Source organism: Pseudophryne corroboree, chromosome 4, assembly GCF_028390025.1.
Source record: "Pseudophryne corroboree isolate aPseCor3 chromosome 4, aPseCor3.hap2, whole genome shotgun sequence".
In the NCBI taxonomy this organism is placed as follows: Eukaryota; Metazoa; Chordata; class Amphibia; order Anura; family Myobatrachidae; genus Pseudophryne; species Pseudophryne corroboree.
Genome location: NC_086447.1, coordinates 803,583,029 through 803,603,671, shown reverse-complemented (window position 1 = coordinate 803,603,671; position 20,643 = coordinate 803,583,029). Strand labels below are relative to the sequence as shown.

Below are 20,643 nucleotides of genomic sequence, written 5' to 3'. Positions count from 1 at the left end.
TCTTTATCCCTTCTCCAGGCTAAATACATCTGCCCCACAGTAACATGCAGAGATCTTATATAGAATGTTGCACATAAAATAGGATTTTGGTTACCTACCGGTAAATCCTTTTCTCGTAGTCCGTAGAGGATGCTGGGGTCCACCAAGAGCCATTGGAACTTTAAGAGTTTGAGAGTGTGGGCTGGCTCCTCCCTCTATGCCCCTCCTAACAGTCTAGAATCTGTGCCAGAGGAGACGGACATCTTCGAGAGAAGGATTTAACACAGATAGTGGCGAGATTCATACCAGCTCACACATACAAGGCACATCAAGCTAACTTAGCTTGAAAACTCAGCAACCGCTGAAACATTACTTACCAAGTAACAATGCAGTACTCAACTAAAACGAAGTTGTACTGAACCAAATAACGATAGCAGGAAAACGAAGCGCTGGGCGGGCGCCCAGCATCCTCTACGGACTACGAGAAAAGGATTTACCGGTAGGTAACCAAAATCCTATTTTCTCTTACGTCCTAGAGCAGGGGTTGGGAACCTCCGGCCCGCGGGCCGTATAAGGCCCGCGAATCAGTTTGGTCCGGCCCACCCGCTCCTCTCAGTGAAACACGCCGCCGCACAGTCCGGCGGCAGCGTGTCTCAGCTGTCACCACACGGAGGAGAGCGCGGCTATTGTCGGGCGGCGGCGGCGTGTAGGACTTGAAACCAGCCGCCGGTTCGTGAGCCAATCAGAGCTCGCGGACCGGCAGCCAATCAGGAGCCGCGGCTGCCGGTCCGCGAGCTCTGATTGGCTCTCAAACCGGCGGCTGGTTTCAAGTCTTACACGCCGCCGCCCAACATAGCCGCGCTCTCCTCCATGTCCCCGCTGAAAGGAGCGGTAAGCGGGACGGGGGGGGCGCATCTGTATACCTGGCACTGTGGGGGGCATCTGTATACCTGGCACTGTGGGGGGCATCTGTATACCTGGCACTGTGGGGGGCATCTGTATACCTGGCACTGCACTATTGGGGGCATATGTGTATCACGTCCCATTTTAACTGGCCACACCCATTTTTTTGGTGCGCGCGGGGGCAGACTTGTATGGCCCCCAAAGGATTTTATAAATATCCAAATGGCCCTCGGTAGAAAAAAAGGTTCCCCACCCCTGTCCTAGAGGATGCTGGGATCTACATTAGTACCATAGGGATGTACCAAAGCTCCCAGAACAGGAGGGAGAGCGTGGAGGCTGCTGCAGAACTGACTGACCAAACTTCAGGTCCTCAGCGGCCAAAGTATCGAACTTGTAGAACTTTGCAAACATGTGGTAAAGTTGTAAAGCCGAGACACCACGAGCAGCCGCCCAGGAAGACCCCACCTTACGAGTAGAGTGGGCCTTGATAGTCTTAGGACACGGCAATCCTGCCGCAGAATACGCATGCTGGATAGTGAACCTGATCCAACGAGAGAGAGTCTGCTTAGAAGCAGGACACCCAATTTTCTTGGGCTCATACAGGACAAACAGAGTCCGATTTTCTGTGACGAGAAGTCCTCTTCACATAGATTTTCAAAGCCCTTACAACATCCAAGGACATTGATGAAATTGAGGAGTCAGTAGCCACTGGCACCACAATAGGTTGGTTGATATGAAATGCCGACACAACCTTCAGAAGAAACTACGGACGTGTCCGGAGCTCAGCTCTATCTTCGTGGAAGATCAAGTATGGGCTTTTACAGGACAAAGCCCCCAACTCCGACACACGTCTAGCAGAAGCTAAGGCCAACAACGTGACAGCCTTCCACGTAAGAAATTTGACCTCAACCTCCTGTAGGAGGCTCGAACCAGTCCGATTGGAGGATCTGCAACACCACGTTAAGGTCCCAAGGCGCCGTAGGCGGTACAAAGGGAGGTTGGATGTTTAGAACTCCCTTCAAAAAGGTCTGAACCTCAGGGAGGGCAGCCATTTGTTTCTGGAAGAAAATGGATAGGGCCGAAATCTGGACCTTCACAGATCCCAACCTCAGGCCCATATCCACACCGACTTGTAGGAAGAGGAGAAACCGTCCCAGTTGAAACTCCACCGCAGGAAATTTCTTGGACTCACACCAAGACACATTTTTTCCAAATTCGATGGTAATGTTTAGACGTTACTCCTTTCCTAGCCTGTATCTGGGTAGGAATAACCTTGTTCGGAATGCCCTTTCGAGCTAGTATCAGGCGTTCATCATCCATGTCGTCAAACGTAGCTGCAGTAAATCTTGATAGGCGAACGGCCCCTGCTGCAGCAGGTCCTCCCGAAGAGGAAGAGGCCCCGGCTCTTCTTGCAGTAGATCCGCGTACCAAGCCCTTTTTGGCCAGTCTGGAGCAGTGAGGATCATTTGAACCCTTGTTCTCCTTATGAGCTTTAGAACTGTTGGTATGAGTGGAAGTGGAGGAAACATGTACACCGACTGGAACACCCACGGAGTCACTAGGGCGTCCACCGCCACTGCTTGCGGGTCCCTCGACATAGAACAATACAACCGAAGCTTCTTGTTGAGACGAGAGGCCATCATGTCGATCTGGGGTACGCCCCAAAGATCCGTTACCTACTTGAACACCTCCGGATAGAGACCCCACTCCCCTGGATGGAGATCGTGTCTGCTGAGGAAGTCCGCATCCCAGTTGTCTACTCCCGGAATGAAGATTGCTGACAGCGGCAACGCGTGTTATTCTGCCCAGAGGATTTTTCTTGTTACCTCCGACATTGCAGCTCTGCTCTTCGTTCCACCCTGTCTGTTTATGTAAGCTACTGTTGTCACATTGTCCGACTGCACTTGAACGGCCCGATTTCTCAAAAGATGGGCCGCTTGAAGAAGACAGTCGTAGACGGCTCTTAGTTCCAGAATGTTTATCGGCAGGCCGGCTTCCAGACTTGACCCCCTTCCTTGGAAGGTTTCCCCTTGAGAGACTGCGCCCCAGCCCCGGAGACTTGTATCCGTGGTTAGAAGGACCCAGTCCTGAATCCCGAACCTGCGGCCCCCCAGAAGGTGAGGCAGTTGCAGCCACCAGAGGAGTGAAATCCTGGTCTTTGGTGACAGATGTTTTCTCTGGTGCATGTGTAGATAGGATCCTGACCACTTGTCCAGGAGGATCCAGTTGGAAGGACAGAGCGTGAAACCTCCCGTACTGCAGTGCCTCGTAAGAGGCTACCAGCTTTCCCAGGAGGCGAATGCACTGATGAACCGACACCCGGATTGGCTTCAGGACATTCTGTGCCATTGTTTGTATCACCAACACTTTTTTCTCTGGAAGAAACACCTTCTGCACTTCCGTGTCGAGGATCATTCCCAGAAAGGACAACCTCCTGGTTGGCTCCAAATACGATTTTGGAAGATTCAAGATCCAGCCATGTTCCCTGAGAAACTGGGTCGTGAGAGCTATTGACTGTAACAGCTTCTCCTTGGGCGATGCTTTTAACAGCAGATCGTCCAGATATGGAATTATGTTCAACCCCTGTCTGCGAAGGAGAACCATAATTTCCGCCATCACCTTGGTGAATACCCTCAGTGCTGTGGATAGGCCGAATGACAGGGCCTGGAACTGAAATTGACAGTCCAACAGTGCGAATCGAAGATAAGCTTGATGCGGCAGCCAAATCGGAATGTGGAGGTACGCATCCAGGGATACCAGGAATTGCCCCTCCTCTAGACCGGATATCACTGCCCTCAGAGACTCCATTTTGAACTTGAACTCCTTCAGAAAGGGGTTTAGGGATTTTAAGTTCAGAATGGGCCTGACCGAACCATCCGGTTTCGGTACCACGAAAAGGTTCGAACAGTAACCTTTGTTTTGCATATGAGGTGGTACTGGCACAATGACCTGTGCCTTCACCAACTTCTGGACGGCTTCTTGCAGGACAGTCCTGTCCGCCAGCAGAGCTGGCAAGTCTGATTTGAAAAATCGGTGAGGAGGAAGATTTTGAAATTCCAGCCTGTACCCCTGAGACACAATATCTTGCACCAAGGGGTCCAGGCCGGATGACACCCAGACGTGACTGAAATGCCAGAGTCTCGCTCCCACCGGCCCCACCACCGGGGCGTGCCGTCCACCGTCATGCAGAGGACTTTGGTGTACCTGAAGCAGGTTTCTATTCCTGGGAATCTGCAGTCGCAGGTTTCTTGGACTTGGGCTGACCTCCTCGAAAGAAGGTGTTGGACAGCTTGGCCTTTCTGGGATTGGGAAACCGAAAGGGCTGTGATGTAGCGGAAGAAAAGGGTTTCTTAGGAGCAGGTGTAGCTGAGGGAAGAAAGGGCGACTTACCAGCCATAGCTTTGGAGATCCACGCATCTAACGCTTCCCCAAAGAGAGCCTGACCTGTGTAGGGTAGGGTCTCCACACTTCACCTGGATTCCGCGTCGGCAGACCACTGGCACAACCACAGTCCCCGACGAGCTGATACAGACATGGAAGAAATTCCCAGTCATGGAACACAGGTCTTTCATGAATTCTACCAGAAATCCTGCCGAATCCTGAATGTTACATAAAAACAATTCAACATCACATTTTTCCATAGTATCCAAATCTTCAAGTAACGTGCCTGACCACTTTACTATAGCTTTGGCAATCCAAGCACTGGCAATAGTGGGATGCAGTATAGCCCCTGAAGCAGTGTACATGGATTTGAGCGTATTATCAAATTTACGATCAGCTGGCACTTTCAAGGCGGTGGATCCTGGAACAGGTAAAAGCACCTTATTTGAGAGTCTGGATACTGACGCGTCAACAATAGGCGGGTTTTCACATTTGTTCCTATCCTCTACCGGGAAAGGAAACGCTACCAGAACCCTTTTGGGTACCTGGAATTTTTTTATCCGGGTTTTCCCAAGCCTTTTCAAAAATAGCATTTAATTCCTTTGACGCAGGGAAGTTTAGCGAGGCTTTCTTATTTTCAGTGAAGTAAGCCTCCTCAACCTGCTTGGGTGTTGTATCAGCAATATTCAACACATCCCTAATAGCCTCTATCATCAACTGCCCCCCTTTAGCAAGAAATGCTGCCCCTCGCAACACATCCCCATCACAGTCTGTAGTATCAGAATAGGTATCATCCTGCATGATCTGTGGAAGAGCACGTTTATGTGAATATACAGCGGGGAGCCCTGATGTACCAGAAATGGGCAAGACTGCCATAGAGTTCTGTAAAGCCTGAGTTGCAGATTCATTTTGTGCAACCCTATTTGAAATCTAAGAAATCATAGATTTGATAGAGGATAACCACTCAGGCTCCCTTGCTGGAATCTGTGCTAAACCAGTGCAATCCTGATTACATAGAATGGAATCATCCTGAGAGGACATATCCTCTGCAGCATATGACACAGAGTCCCTGGAAATTGCTTAATGGAGACCACAGCCACTCCACACACAGGGGAGGACAAACAGTTTCACCCCCAAGAATGAAAAGAGACACACAGATTGGAGCCAACCCACACACAGCGCTTTTAATACAAACCGGAGACCCCCTAGCAGCGCTGACTGTGCACCTTAATAGGTTACACAGTCGTTTTGCAGCCTCCTCCCCTTCTACAACCCCTTGGTACCGTGAGAGATAGCTGGAGTTGCTGTGGTGGGACTTGCTCTTCCTGGACAGCGCTGTGCAGGCAGGAAAATGGCGCTGAACGCTGCTGGGTCTGCTCTGAGAAGCTCCGCCCCCAAAATGGCACAGTTTTCCCGCTCTTCCTAGGATAATACTGGCCTGAGGATTTATGCTGGCTGAGATCCCGGGACCCCGACAGACTGTGTGACCAGTGTAGGGGCTGGCTCAGGGCGCCCCTCACAGCGCCGCACTATGCATCTCTGAGCCTCCGAAGCGCAGTTAATACTGCGCTCCTACCCTGATGCCGCCATGTTCACACCGGCCCCCCGCTTGCTAGGGGGGTCGGTGACTCAATCGCCACTGATCTTTAGCTCTGTAAGGGGCTGGCGGCATGCTGCTGGGGTGAGCGATCCCCTGTGGCGGGGAACGATCTATCCCCTCAGGAGCTCAGTGTCCTGTCAGCGGAGATAGTGTCCGCCGAGCGGGGTCTGAGCCACTATCCCCCCCCCCTCCCCCCCTTAGTCCCACGAAGCAGGGAGGCTGTTGCCAGCAGCCTCGCTGAAGAATAATAAACTCTAAAATAAACTTTACTAGAGAAATTCTGGAGAGCTCCCCTAGCTGTGACCGGCTCCTCCGGGCACATTTTCTAAACTGAGTTTGGTAGGAGGGGCATAGAGGGAGGAGCCAGCCCACACTCTCAAACTCTTAAAGTGCCAATGGCTCCTGGTGGACCCATCTATACCCCATGGTACTAATGTGGACCCCAGCATCCTCTAGGACGCAAGATAAATTATATTGATGCACACTCACTTCTCTCATTAAACATTCTTTTTATAGGATGCTGTATTCAGTAAAAAGTTATACAAATCTGCCCTTTTCTTTTTTCAGGTCAGTCTCAAATATAATGCAAGATAAGTAAGCATTTCCATTTTTTAACATTACTTATGATAAGTACGTTGCCAAAAGACTGTATTAAATCACAATTTTATTAAAAGGCTATGGGTTATAGCAAAGTACAAACATGTTTATCTGCAAGTTTAAACAAGGCAGACGAACCCTCAATTATACTGTAAAGTGATGAACCTCCAATTATGGTAAGATGTGACATCCCTAGAGGCAAGCCTTCATACATACACAAAGAGAAATAAAAAAATCTTCCAAACCAAACAATAGAGATCCTAAACCCATTAAGGTAATTAAATCACATTCAAGTTTTCTTGGAGCTATGGAAATCACCTTATGTATTAAAGGTGAAAATATGTACCAATAAACTAGTAGAGTACATGATTTACCAGCAGATATTGGGAAGGAACCATTCCATCAAAACATGTTTACCTGCAGTAAATTCTAAATTTGACAAAAGAATCTGAATCAGACACACAGTTCCAGCATATTTATCCTGAAATATGATATTTGGCATGATACATAAACAAACCCCACTTCAGCTGTATATGGTAGAGTGCAGGCGCAGTATAAAACAAGAACATGTTAACAAACAAAACAAAAAAGTTAACATGGCTTCACCTAAGCAGAAATGTAACAAAACAAAATTGTGATGAACATGCAAAAAAAAAAAAAAAAAAAAGGGGTTTGTTGCATTAACAAAAAAAAAAAAAGGGGGGGGTCAGCTGATGCCATTACAGATGAACAACGTGTTTAAAAGCAATCTTCAAGCATCTAAAAGGAATAAGAACTAAGTGAAAGGCTCCAGTCTTAAACGACGACTCATCCTGATCATCAGTCGCACCTACATCTCCAAACAAAGACATACATACAGCACTGCAGACAAAATGGAAAACAACGAAATACAGCAGTGCAGACAGAGTTCTGAATGGATGACCAGATCCCCAAAGGCCCAATTAAAGCAGTTGACCAATGAATGCAAAAATTAGAAGACTGCACAAATGAAGCAACCGGGTTTATTGGCCATTCCAATCAAATGACAGAGTTTGTGGTCCGTTCTGTCACAAACACACAGCTGACTGGGGCTAATCTAATGTAATACAATTAAAACATCTGCTCAGTTTATAGGTCGTTCAAGCCATCACTCAGTGTAGTCATTCTTCAGGTCTACGAACTAGTTTAGAGGAGCCAGACAGATGCCGGATCACAGTTGAGTGAATAATCTGCTTTATAAAACCAGGATGCTAAAAATCAGCTACAGTCCAACATCTGGGGAGTCCTACCTATAGGAAAGCAGAAGTCACAGGAGGGAAGTGGCTAGGAGCCTCCAGGCTAAAATGGTTAAGACTGGATGTTCAACCTTAAAATATGTTACATCTTATACCCATATTTCACATTGCACAAATCACCCGGTATCGACCCGGCACGGGTCAGGGTGTGGTGTGAAAGGGGCATATCTGAAATTGTGGGTCGCCTGACCCGGCAATTCAACCCGGGAATAAAGCAGTGTTATACTCTGGTTGAATACCGGGTCAGTGGCTGCGTAAACGGGCTCCCGGGTCGATGCGTCCTGGGACCAGTTTACTACAGCAGGGAGAGGCGGTGCGGAGATGATCTCATCTCCCAGCGCCGCCACCACCTCTGCCCCCCGCTGCTATGGCAATCCGCACGGCATATTGCCGGGTCGGGGAACCCTACAGCAGCTGCCAATGCCGGATCGCACCCAGGAAGGACCAGTTTCCAATTCCCGGGTGGGATCCGGCATTGGCAGTTTGAAAGGGGTATAAGTTATGTCATGCTTGTTAATCCCTAATATTGTTACAAAGCAATGCACATGATGCTAGTTAAACGAATGCTTAAACTGTACAGTTATTTCTGAAGAGAAACAAAAGGTGGTCAGCGGGTGTGTACACCTATGTCTGAACAATGTTGTTCACAGACATATCGTGTCAGATGCACAGCACATCCGATGGCAGATATATCTGCAGATATCTGTGTGTACGGGCGGTTGCAGTGGGGACTGAAGTCAAAGCTGGGTGTCCAGGTGTAATGTAAGGATGACACATCAAATGGCCGATCGGTAAGTGTATATGCTTACCTGGATCATCCGCTCAATCGGTGTGACGCTGGGTCTGCTGACGTTTCGGCACAGTTTGTATCGATCTTAAGACAGCGTTACATCTCACAATGCCATCGTTTTCTAGAAAAGGCATTGTGCTAAAGCAGTGGTTCTCGAACTCAGTCCTCAGGACCCCAAACGTTTTCACGTTTTCCAGGTCGCCCAGCAGGTACACTGTGTACCACCAACTGTCACATTTTGAAAATCCACAGGTGACCTGGAAAACATGAACTGCGTGGGGTCCTGAGGACAGAGTTTGAGAACTTGTGTGCTAAAGAATACGCTCAGTAAGGACAAAGTTAAAATGAAGATACAATGAAGAACTCTGCTGCCATCCTACCAAAGAAATGATCTAAGTGCTACACGTGCAGTTTTGGAATCAGTATTGAAATGTGCAGCAGTGGGATGTTATGCTGAGTTAGCAAATGTCACGGTTTCTTGATAAAAATATTGCAGGATTCAAAAACACCCATCTGATACTGTACAAAAGGTTACTTCCATCCAAAAATCATCCAAGCACTTCAAGGAAATCCAGATTTACGAGGACACCCACTGCAGAAGGTCCTCTCTGGTTTCAAATTTCCAATACTTGCTCTTGGAGAACTATATATTCATGTAAATGGGAAGCATGCCGGGACGGACTTTGAAACGCCAGCAACTGCACTGCAACTCGAGCTGGACTCGCAGCTTTTTCTATGCAGCCCTGTGGGGCTTTGAACAAAATTCCACAAGTCCGGAGATACAGTAACTGTAGCATACAGCCACACTTACTAAGCGAGGGGACTCACAGCTCATAGTATGGACCCCTATGTATGAAAAACACCCATCCGAGCAGAAGAGATGATCCTACTAGCTTCTTAGTTTTTAAATGGAATTCGCTCCAAAAACAGACGGCCAGTCACAAGTACATTTTTTGGGAAGTCAATTACAGGTGATGCTCAGCTGTTTACATATCAGCCAGTTCGGTAGCCCCAATACATACATTTTCCTGTGCATCTCTGAACTGAATCATCCTTTATGAGTCAATATTACCCTTCCCCCAGTTAGCATTACTGTTGGTGCCGTATGCTAGGAAACCCCCCCCCCCCCCCAAGAAGAGATTTAATTCAGCACTAATTGGTCTGAGTTGTGCCATCAGCGAAGGTATAGGTCACAGCCCCCCCCCCCCCCCCCACACCACTGCAAGCAAAGATAACGGGGAATTCAATTATTAGCCCAGGCAGCGCCCAATGGAGCAATTTAATTGTTGCTCCCTCTGGGTGCGCCTGCAGCCAGTGGATGACAACACATTTCAGCTCGCGCTGAAATGTGCAAAGACACCATGGTTTGGATGACCTAACCAGGACTTTAGATGGGTTTAGCTGCTGGTACTAATGGGCGTGCAATGGGGGTAACTAGTGAATATTTTCGGTGAGTGACAATTACATTTCGGCACCCACAAAACAACTGAAACGCTCCCAAAATTTTAAGATTACCGATTGTGTCAAAAGATTTGTAAACATGCTAAATAAAAATGTTTTTAAAAATCTGGAGACCCGATTGCCAAACATCAGACCATTAGAGAAGGGTGTACACTCCTGCAACTGGTTTGTTCAACTGTTCTCCCAATTTGGGTGTTGGAGTGGAATTGTAGATGCGCCCCCTGCTGGCCGTCTTTAGCAATAAATGTCTATTAGAGCTATTCAATTGTTGCTCCAATCCGACACCCATTGCTAGATAAGGCGCCGATCAGCTCCAGGTTTAGCTGCGCAAAGCGGCTAATCCCATCTAATAAGGCTGAATGGGCGTCCAAAGTCCAGGTTTGGGCGTTCCAAACTAAGTACTTTTTAACACGTTTTTTTCTCACACCTGCGGGAAGTGTAAGAAAAAAATGTGTCTGCTGCAGCTAATGGGCGTCTATCGGAGCAACAATTGAATAGATCCGATAGACGCCCATTCCTTCAGACTGCCAGCAGGTGGTGCGCGCCACATTTAAATCAGTCCTATAGATTGGTGGTGTATCTGCGACCTAGGTCTCCAGTAGTTTTGTGTCAACAGTCTGCTCTGGAGCTGGATCCACAGAGGACTGGACAGGTGTGTACCCAGCTTTATACGAGTACAGATCAAAGCCGGAAGCACACTTTCTCCGGTGCTAGGAAATGCTTGAAGAACTACAAATATATTAATCAATTAAAACTCTCAATCTACAGATCTTTACAATAACAAGGTCTATACAAGAGATGAAAGATTTACCAATACCAGCACTTTATTATTCACCATACAATTTGTAATGAATATAATGTCAGATCAGTTAAGCGAGGGAAAGCCACAATTAATTTGCGTGTAACTCAATCGGTTGCCTGGGAACCAGCTGCAGAAACTCCCTTTTTAGGCTTGGTTTACATAGGCTAGTCAGCTGAATCCCAGGCTGGATGAGGAGCTACACTCAGCTACTGACAAGACAGTAGTGCTTTCTCGGCCACAGCCAAACTTTAACACGCTGGAAACATAAAACTCATGATAATTAAATGCTATGAAAATATAGCAATCAGAAACAGTTTTAGCAAACTGTAACAAAAGCTGCCGAACATGCGAGTACAACCACACGGAGTATCAGACATGGCCTGTCATAACATATCTGGCCAGAGTCTATTTTACCGGCTAGATGACAAGTCAGCAGTTCTAAACATATGCAAAGATTTTTCTGCTAGAATAATATATATATATATATATATATATATATATATATATATATATATATATATATATATATATATATATATATATATATATATATATATATAGTCAAGGAAATCCCTCCAGCAAACCGATACATTACCGGGTGGAAGAAAAGCAGGCGGCACTCCAAGGTCTTTCAAACTAAACTTTGTATTAAAGATTTACAGCATAATGCAGTGGCAACGTTTCAAGACCATGCTGGTCTTTTCGTCAGGCTGTGCATTTAGAAAACGAAAACAAATACAATTGGCAGAGTTGCCAATTGTATTTGTTTTCGTTTTCTAAATGCACAGCCTGACGAAAAGACCAGCATGGTCTTGAAACGTTGCCACTGCATTATGCTGTAAATCTTTAATACAAAGTTTAGTTTGAAAGACCTTGGAGTGCCGCCTGCTTTTCTTCCACCCGGTAATGTATCGGTTTGCTGGAGGGATTTCCTTGACTGTATGCACAAATAGGAGGGCACCCGGGCACAATCAAGTTTATCATCCAGAGTGCCGGATAAACACAATCATATATATATATATATATATATATATATATATATATATATATATATATATATATATATATATATATATATATACACACACATCCTTAGTGGTCCCTGCAGTTATTTTATGTATAGATATATTTTACGGATAGTATTTGGAACCCCTTACAAAACTGACCCATTTATATAAACAGACGCAACATAATGTATCTGCACAACACAAACATTTATTGATTTCCACTTTAAATCTATAACGTTCATTAATCAATTCACCAAGGCCACCATGCGTAAGCACAGCTCCAGTGTATAGCCACATAAAGCCGCCTGCTCCCCCCACCCATACGCAGGGATATCTATCCAGACTACACAGAGCAGCTTCCTTGCATTATACAGTGAGACGCTGCAAAGACTGGTTGAGCATTTAAATGGCATCCAATGTGTAACAGAGAGGAGAGGATACCCCATAATATACAGAGCAGTCCTGTATTTCTGCATATTCAGGGAGGGGGATGAGCTGTCACTCATGTGTGGCGGTAATGACAAGCCCCCGAGTGAATGGGTGGAATACCAGCACTAATCAGCAAATAAGCCTCATTACTGCACCGCCTATATCCTCTGTGCACAAATCCGGGACTATTTCTCCGATTAACCCCTGGTGCAGTATTTATGGGACTGACAGGAGCCCCCACCCCTGCTGCATGTGTCAGGCCAGGAGTACACCCAGGGTGCATGAACATGTAGCAGAGGGGGCTACTATGTGGCACAGTTTCACACAGCATCCGCATTGACACGGTGCAGATCATCCACATAACCAGCAGCCTGCACATACATGGTGCATGCAGGAAACATGTATGATAACAGAGTGACTATATACATATACATACATATATATACACACACACACACACACACACACACACACACTATAAACAGACATATATATATACTTACAAAGACGATACTCACATACATAGTCACTCATACATGTATGCTCATATTGACATATACACAGAGTGTGTGTTGCTGGCAGGACACACCTGACAGCAATGACGGCAGGAGGCAGCAGGCGCTTCCGCGGCTTACCCGGGGCCCAGCGAGCCAGGTGCACATAGCCCCCGCCGCCTCCTCCTCCTCTCCCCGCTCTGCAATGCGGCCCTGACACCTCCTTACCATGTTCTCCGCTCGGTGCCTCCGGTCGCTGCTGTGTAAATGACGGGGGTGAGCCGCGGTGCTGTGGGCGCTGCTGGGTGGCAAGGCTCCGGCAATGAGGACGCTCCGACACTGACCCGCCGCAGCCTCGCACAGGGGAAGAGGGAGCAACAGAGACTGGGAGGGAGCGGGCGGGGTCTCGCTGCGTCACGAGGAGGTGGTAGGCGTGGCCTCCGGCCCGTTTGTCTGTCAGGATACGCCAGCGAAGCGCCGCCCCTCACGAAGCAGCGTGATGAGATCATCACGTCACGGTGGGCAAAGGAGCGGCAGGGCTGCACTGCGTCAACTACAAATGGCCTGGCGCCATGTTTGTTGAGGGCAGGTTCACCGATATATGGGTTTGCGTGCGTCATGATGAGTGTTCCCTCATGCGCTGAAAGCCCGGGAGTGCCTGTGGGGCGTTACTGGTGGGAGACACGCTTCAGCTCCGTCCACAGCATTGTGTACGAATGTGCTGAATATGAACAGACTGGCGGTGAGAACGCATTATAGGAGGATTACAGCGGCTGGCAGGGCTGCGCTGCGCATTGTGTCTGCTCGGTGCACAGCTGACACAGACCCTCCAACACGACCCACTCCACTAGGTACAAACTACTCTGTTCCTGGACTTCCCTCTTAATTTATGATTTCCATCACCTGTATTGAACTAGTTAAATGATAAGAAAGCTGTTTATTTTCAGGTGATGGCAATAATAAATTAAGAGGGAAGTCCAGAAACATAGCATTTTGTACCTAGTGGGTCGGGTCATGTTGGAGGGTATGCTGACATCGCAAATCACCCCGCCTGAACTCCTATTTTGGTAGAAACACGGTCCACATTTGTGTGAGCACCGCCCCTTTGTGGGTGGGGACAGGTGGAGGTGTGTATTAGGGCACCTCAGAATTTTGCAGCATAGCAGCACCGTGCAACTTTTCTCTTACACTACGGGTCCCAGTCTGCGGCTTTACACCAACTCCTCTGACAAAAATACTATATCTTAATTACACCTTGCAACCATCCTTGGAACGCTCAGAGCAGCTGCGCAGAATTTCCAAATGATTCACCGCATGGCACTGCCATAGTGAAACTTGCTGTAGGGTGCTAGACAGATGCACAGGTAGTAAAGGGACTCCCCCAGGGCACTCCTCCCTGTGCGATGGCACCAGCTGCACCGCCTACATTACGACCCTGCTCCCAATGTTTGTAGTGGGATGCTCTGCCCACAGCCAAAGAGGTGGTGTGCTTCCATTTTACGACATGCTGGGGGCATGTCCAGCAATTCACAAGTTGCTGGGCAGCCCCCAGCTCCTCTCTGTAGTCATTAGATCCCCCCCTCCCAAACAGAGGAAGATTTCCACAAGACAACCAAAGTAGGGTCCCGTTGGTCTTTGGGGTCCTGCTGGTCCCAGGGGGCCTGCCAACAAGGCTGTATAAAGGGCATTTCCGGGCGCCGCATGAAAGGCTGCTGCTGAGCTGAGCTCCCGGACCCCCAGCCTATTTGAGCCCTTTCAAGGCCACACAGCCTCCCGCGATCGACCCGCTGGGTCCCCGTGACCGCCCTGCAGCGCCTGGAGCGCTATTTCACGCCGCTCATGCCACGTTTCAAAGCCCAGAAGGAGAGAGAGCGGCGCCAACAGTAGTTAAAATGGCGGCGGATGCCGCAGCAGGTACACCGCACGCTGCATTAGCGGCTCCCCAAGCTCTCCCATACCATCCCCGGATAGGGGCACTCTCTTCTCCCCTCCTGCTACATGACATACCGGGGGAAAGAAGCCCCCCACCTGTACTGCACTCACAGGCTGTCTCAGACTCTCCTATTACCTACACTGCTATGGTGCAGGCAATTAAAGACACGATGGGGCCACTCCTGAAAGAACAGACCGCTGATATAAACAGGCAATTAGCTCAATTTTCCCAGAGACTCTCCACTACAGAACACAGAATGGGGGAATGCTTTGCAGATATTGCTAATCTAAAAAAGGCGGTGAGTCTCAACACCAAAGCCTGTTACCACTTACACAATAAGCCAGACGAATTGGAAAACAGGGCCAGTCGAGAGAACCTGCGTGTCATAGGGCTGCCAGAAACGGTGAAAGGCTCCGAATTGCTTATTTTTGTTAGAGATACCCTGCCAAGTTTACTGCAAGTTGGCAATGAATGTGCCGACATCGTTATAGAGAGAGCCCATCGCCTTGGACCATTCCGGTCACAAGAGGGCAGCAGACCCCGGGCTGTGATCTTCAGGGTTTTAAATTACCTACATAAGGAAATCCTCTGGCAAGCGTCCCGTAAGCAGCGCCCTATTTCTTGGGAAGGGCACTCCCTTTTAATATTCCAAGACTACTCGGCCGAGCTGACGAAAGCCAGAAAATAATTCTCCCCCCTCTGCTCAAAGCTTATCCGGGAACACCAAAAGTTTGCGCTGTTATATCCGGCGAGACTGCGTATCTATAGAGATGGCTCGTTCAAGGACTTCCTCTCCGTGCAGGATGCAGAGGCGTTTCTGCACTTACCAGATGACGACTCTCACTCACAGGACTAACGTGTCCCTAATTTCTCTTACGTCCTAGAGGATGCTGGGGACTCCGTAAGGACCATGGGGTATAGACGGGCTCCGCAGGAGATAGGGCACCTAAAAAGAACTTTGACTATGGGTGTGCACTGGCTCCTCCCTCTATGCCCCTCCTCCAGACCTCAGATTCTGTGCCCAGAGAAAGGGTACACTGCAGAGAGCTCTCCAGAGTTTTCTGTTTTAAAATAATTTTGTTAGGTTTTTTATTTTCAGGGAGTCCTGTTGGCAACAGGCTCCCTGCATCGTGGGACTGAGGAGAGAGAAGCAGGGCTGGCTTTACGGTTGGGCTCTGTTTCTAGGCTACTGGACACCATTAGCTCCAGAGGGTGTCGGAACACAGGTCTCACCTGGGGTTCGTCCCGGAGCCGCACCGCCGTCCTCACAGATGCCGAAGATAGAAGCCGGGTGAGTATGAGAAGGCAGAAGACATCAGGCGGCAGAAGACATCAGATCTTCATGAGGTTGCTCCCACTATACACACACACAGCAGCACTGAAGGGTGCAGGGAGCTGGTGGGGGGGCGCCCTGGGCAGCAATATTCCTCACTTCTGGGCATGTTAAGATGGATTAGGCTGCGGAGGCAGTAAATCCAAGAATCCCCCGCCATTTTAATAAAAAAAGCATTGGGACCGAAGCCCGCCGTCGGGTGGGCGGGGCTTGATCCTCAGCACTAACCAGCGCCATTTTCTCCACAGAAGCTGCATGCTGAACGCTGGCTCCCTGGTCTCTCCCCTGCTGAACTTCACAGGCTGGAAAAAAGAGGAGGGGGGCACATTGGCGACGCAGTGAGTGGGAATTGGAATATTATTATATAAAAAAGCGCTATCTGGTCATATTTTTCCACAGTGTTATTAAGCGCTGGGTGTGTGCTGGCACTCTCTCTCTCTGTCTCTCCTAAGGGCCTGGTTGGGGTTTTGTCCCCTTGTAGGGTAATCCCTGTGTGTGGGGGGTGTCGGTACGTGGTGTCGACATGTCTGAAGCGGAAGGCTTCTCCAAGGAGGAGGTGGAGCAAATGAGTGGTGTGTCCCCGTCGGTTGTGCCGACTCCGGAATGGATGGACATGTGGCATATGTTGAATGCAAGTGTGGCATCTTTACATAAAAGGCTTGATAAGGCTGAATTAGGGGGGACACTCGGATTGGACCGACTCACAGTGCCCGTCGGGGTCTCAAAAGCGTCCCTTAACACAAGACACTACTACCGACACGGATTCTGATTCCAGTGTCGACTATGACAAAGTAAAATTGCACCCTAGGGTGACTAAAACCATTCAGTGTATGATTGTGGCAAAAAGGGATGTGTTGCATATTGAGGATGAACCCTCGGTCCCCGACACAAGGGTACACATGTTTAAGGAAAAGAAGCAGATTATTAATTTTCCCACATCTCATGAATTAAATGATTTCTTTGGAAAAGCTTGGGAGACTCCGGAAAAGAGACCGCAGATCCCCAAAAGAATTTATATGGCATACCCCTTCCCTAAGCAGGACAGGGAGATTTGGGAATCACCCCCCACTGTGGACAAGGCCCTGACGCGCTTGTCCAAGAAAGTGGCGCTACCGTCTCCTGACACAGCGGCCCTTAAGGACCCTGCAGATCGCAGGCAAGAAACTACCTTAAAGTGTATTTATTCTCATACGGGTGCTGTGCTAAGACCGACAATTGCGTCGGCATGGGTGTGTAGCGCAATTGCAGCTTGGACAGATGAGCTGACAGATCAATTTGATAATATGGATAAGGATACTATATTCTTAACTCTAGCCCATATTAAAGACGCAGTCTTATTTATGAGGGATGCTCAAAGGGACATTGGACTGCTAGCTTCTAGGGCCAATGCCATGTCTATCTCGGCGAGAAGATCCTTATGGACTCGCCAATGGACGGGTGATGCGGATTCCAAAAAACACATGGAAGTTCTACCCTATAAGGGTGAGGTATTGTTTGGGGATGGGCTGACGGACCTGGTTTCCACGGCTACAGCAGGTAAATCACATTTTTTTACCATATATTCCCCAACAGCAAAAGAAAGTAACACCTTATCAGATGCAGTTCTTTCGGACGCACAATTCCAGAAGAGGTCGGGGATCCTCCTTTCCTCGCCAGAGGTAAGGGCAGAGGCAAAAGAGCAGCTGCTTCGGCAGGTGCCGAGGACCAAAAGTCCTCCCCGGCTGCTCCAAAACCCACAGCATGACGCTGGGGCTCCCCTGAGGGAGTCCGCACCGGTGGGGGCACGTCTTCGACTTTTCAGTCAGACCTGGGTCAGATCAGACCTGAATCCCTGGGTGTTGGAAATAGTTTCCCAGGGGTACAAACTGGAATTCGAGGAGGTGTCCCCGCGCCGATTTTTCAAATCGGCCCTACCAGCTTCCACATCGGAAAGAGATGTAGTGTTAGCTGCAATTCAAACGCTGTGTATACAGCAAGTGATAATCAAGGTTCCCCTGCACCAGCAGGGAAGAGGTTACTACGCAACCCTATTTGTGGTCCCGAAACCGGACGGTTCGGTCAGACCTATTTTTAATCTGAAATCCCTAAACCTGTACATAAAAAGATTCAAATTCAAAATGGAATCACTCAGAGCGATAATAGCCAACATGGAGGAGGGGGAGTTTATGGTGTCTCTGGACATAAAGGATGCGTACCTTCATGTCCCCATATATGCCCCCCATCAGGAATACCTGAGATTCGCTGTACAGGATTGTCATTACCAATTTCAGACGTTGCCGTTTGGACTTTCCACGGCCCCGAGGATTTTCATCAAGATAATGGCGGAAATGATGGTGGTCCTGCGCAAGCATGGAGTCACAATTATCCCATACTTGGACGATCTCCTGATAAAAGCGAGATCAGGGGAGAAATTGCTGAGCAGCGTGGCGCTCTCTCTGAGAGTGCTCCAGCAACACGGTTGGATTTTAAATCTACCGAAGTCACAGTTGATTCCGACAACTCTACTATCGTTCCTAGGTATGATACTGGATACGGAACAAATGAAGGTCTTCCTCCCAATAGAGAAAGCCCAGGACATCCAGAACATGGTCAGAGACCTGCTAAAACCGAAAAGGGTGTCAGTTCACCAATGCACTCGAGTTCTGGGAAAAATGGTGGCGGCCTACGAGGCCATTCCCTTCGGAAGGTTCCATGCAAGGACTTTTCAATGGGACCTTCTGGACAAGTGGTCCGGGTCCCATCTGCACTTACATCGGAAAATAACTCTGTCCCCAGGGGCCAGAGTGTCTCTCCTGTGGTGGTTGCAAAGTGCTCACCTGCTGGAGGGTCGCCGGTTCGGAATTCAGGACTGGATCCTGGTTACCACTGACGCGAGCCTCCGAGGATGGGGAGCGGTCACACAGGGAAAAAATTTCAGGGACTTTGGTCAGACCAGGAGTCCTGTCTACACATCAATGTGTTGGAACTCGGGGCCATTTACAACGGCCTTCGACAAGCGGAGAGTCTTCTTCGAAACCTACCGGTTCTGATTCAATCAGACAATGTCACAGCAGTGGCTCATGTGAACCGCCAAGGCGGGACAAGAAGCAGAGTCGCGATGGCGGAAGCCACCAGGATTCTTCGCTGGGCGGAAAATCATGTAAGCGCTCTGTCGGCTGTCTTCATTCCGGGAGTGGACAACTGGGAAGCAGACTTCCTCAGCAGACACGATCTCCATCCAGGAGAGTGGGGACTTCATCAAGAAGTCTTTACAGACATAACACGTCTTTGGGGAACTCCTCAGATAGACATGATGGCGTCACGCCTCAACAAAAAGCTTCGGAGGTATTGTGCCAGGTCTCGGGACCCTCAGGCAGTGGCAGTAGACGCTCTGATAACACCGTGGGTGTTCAAATCAGTCTACGTGTTTCCTCCTCTTCCTCTCATCACAAAAGTGTTGAGGATCATAAGGCAAAGAAGAGTACAGACGATACTCGTTGTCCCAGACTGGCCTCGAAGGGCCTGGTACTCAGATCTACAAGAGATGCTCACAGGAGATCCCTGGCCTCTTCCTCTGAGGGAAGACCTGTTGCAACAGGGGCCCTGTGTATTTCAGGACTTACCGCGGTAACGTTTGACGGCATGGCGGTTGAACGCCGAATCCTAGCGAAAAAGGGGATTCCGGAAGAGGTCATCCCTACTTTAATAAAGGCTAGGAAGGAGGTGACGGTTAAGCATTATCACCGTATCTGGCGAAAGTATGTGTCTTGGTGTGAGACCAAGAATGCACCTACGGAAGATTTTCATCTGGGTCGTTTTCTCCACTTCCTACAGACAGGAGTGGATATGGGCCTGAAATTAGGCTCTGTTAAGGTTCAGATTTCGGTCCTCTCGATTTTCTTTCAGAAGGAATTGGCTTCTCTTCCAGAAGTCCAGACGTTTGTAAAGGGAGTGCTACACATTCTGCCTCCTTTTGTGCCTCCAGTGGCATCGTGGGACCTCAACGTGGTGTTGCAGTTCCTAAAATCACACTGGTTTGAACCGCTTAACAAGGTTGAGTTGAAATTTCTTACTTGGAAGGTGGTCATGTTGTTGGCCTTGGCATCAGCAAGGCGAGTATCAGAATTGGCGGCCTTGTCACACAAAAGCCCCTACTTGATTTTTCATGTGGATCGAGCTGAATTGAGGACACGTCCGCAATTTTTGCCTAAGGTGGTTTCTTCAGTCCATGTGAATCAACCTATTGTGGTGCCTGTGGCTACAAGTGACCTGGAGGATTCCAGATCCCTGGACGTAGTCAGGGCCTTAAAGATTTATGTAGCCAGGACGGCTAGATTTAGGAAAACAGAGGCTCTGTTTGTCCTGTATGCGGCCAATAAGATTGGCGCACCTGCTTCTAAGCAGACTATTGCTCCCTGGATCTGTAATACGATTCAGCAGGCTCACTCTACGGCTGGATTGCCGGTACCAAATTCGGTTAAGGCCCATTCCACTAGGAAGGTGGGCTCTTCTTGGGCGGCTGCCCGAGGCGTCTCGGCATTACAACTTTGCCGAGCGGCGACTTGGTTGGGGTCAAACACTTTTGCTAAATTCTACAAGTTTGATACCCTGGCTGATGAGGACCTAGCGTTTGCTCAGTCGGTGCTGCAGAGTCATACGCACTCTCCCGCCCGATTGGATG

At 48.7% G+C, this 20,643-nt stretch overlaps 1 protein-coding gene across 1 annotated transcript in view; it reads right to left on the bottom strand.

Moving 5' to 3' along the window:
- Positions 1 to 13,150, bottom strand: part of PPP3R1 (protein phosphatase 3 regulatory subunit B, alpha) — a 160,552-nt gene extending 147,402 nt beyond the window's left edge. The window contains exon 1 of the mRNA XM_063918400.1: positions 12,946 to 13,150. Within this exon, the coding sequence (XP_063774470.1) occupies positions 12,946 to 12,948 (3 nt within the window). The 5' untranslated portion in view covers positions 12,949 to 13,150. The remainder of the gene's footprint in view (positions 1 to 12,945) is intronic.
- Between the last annotated feature and the right edge of the window lie 7,493 nt (positions 13,151 to 20,643).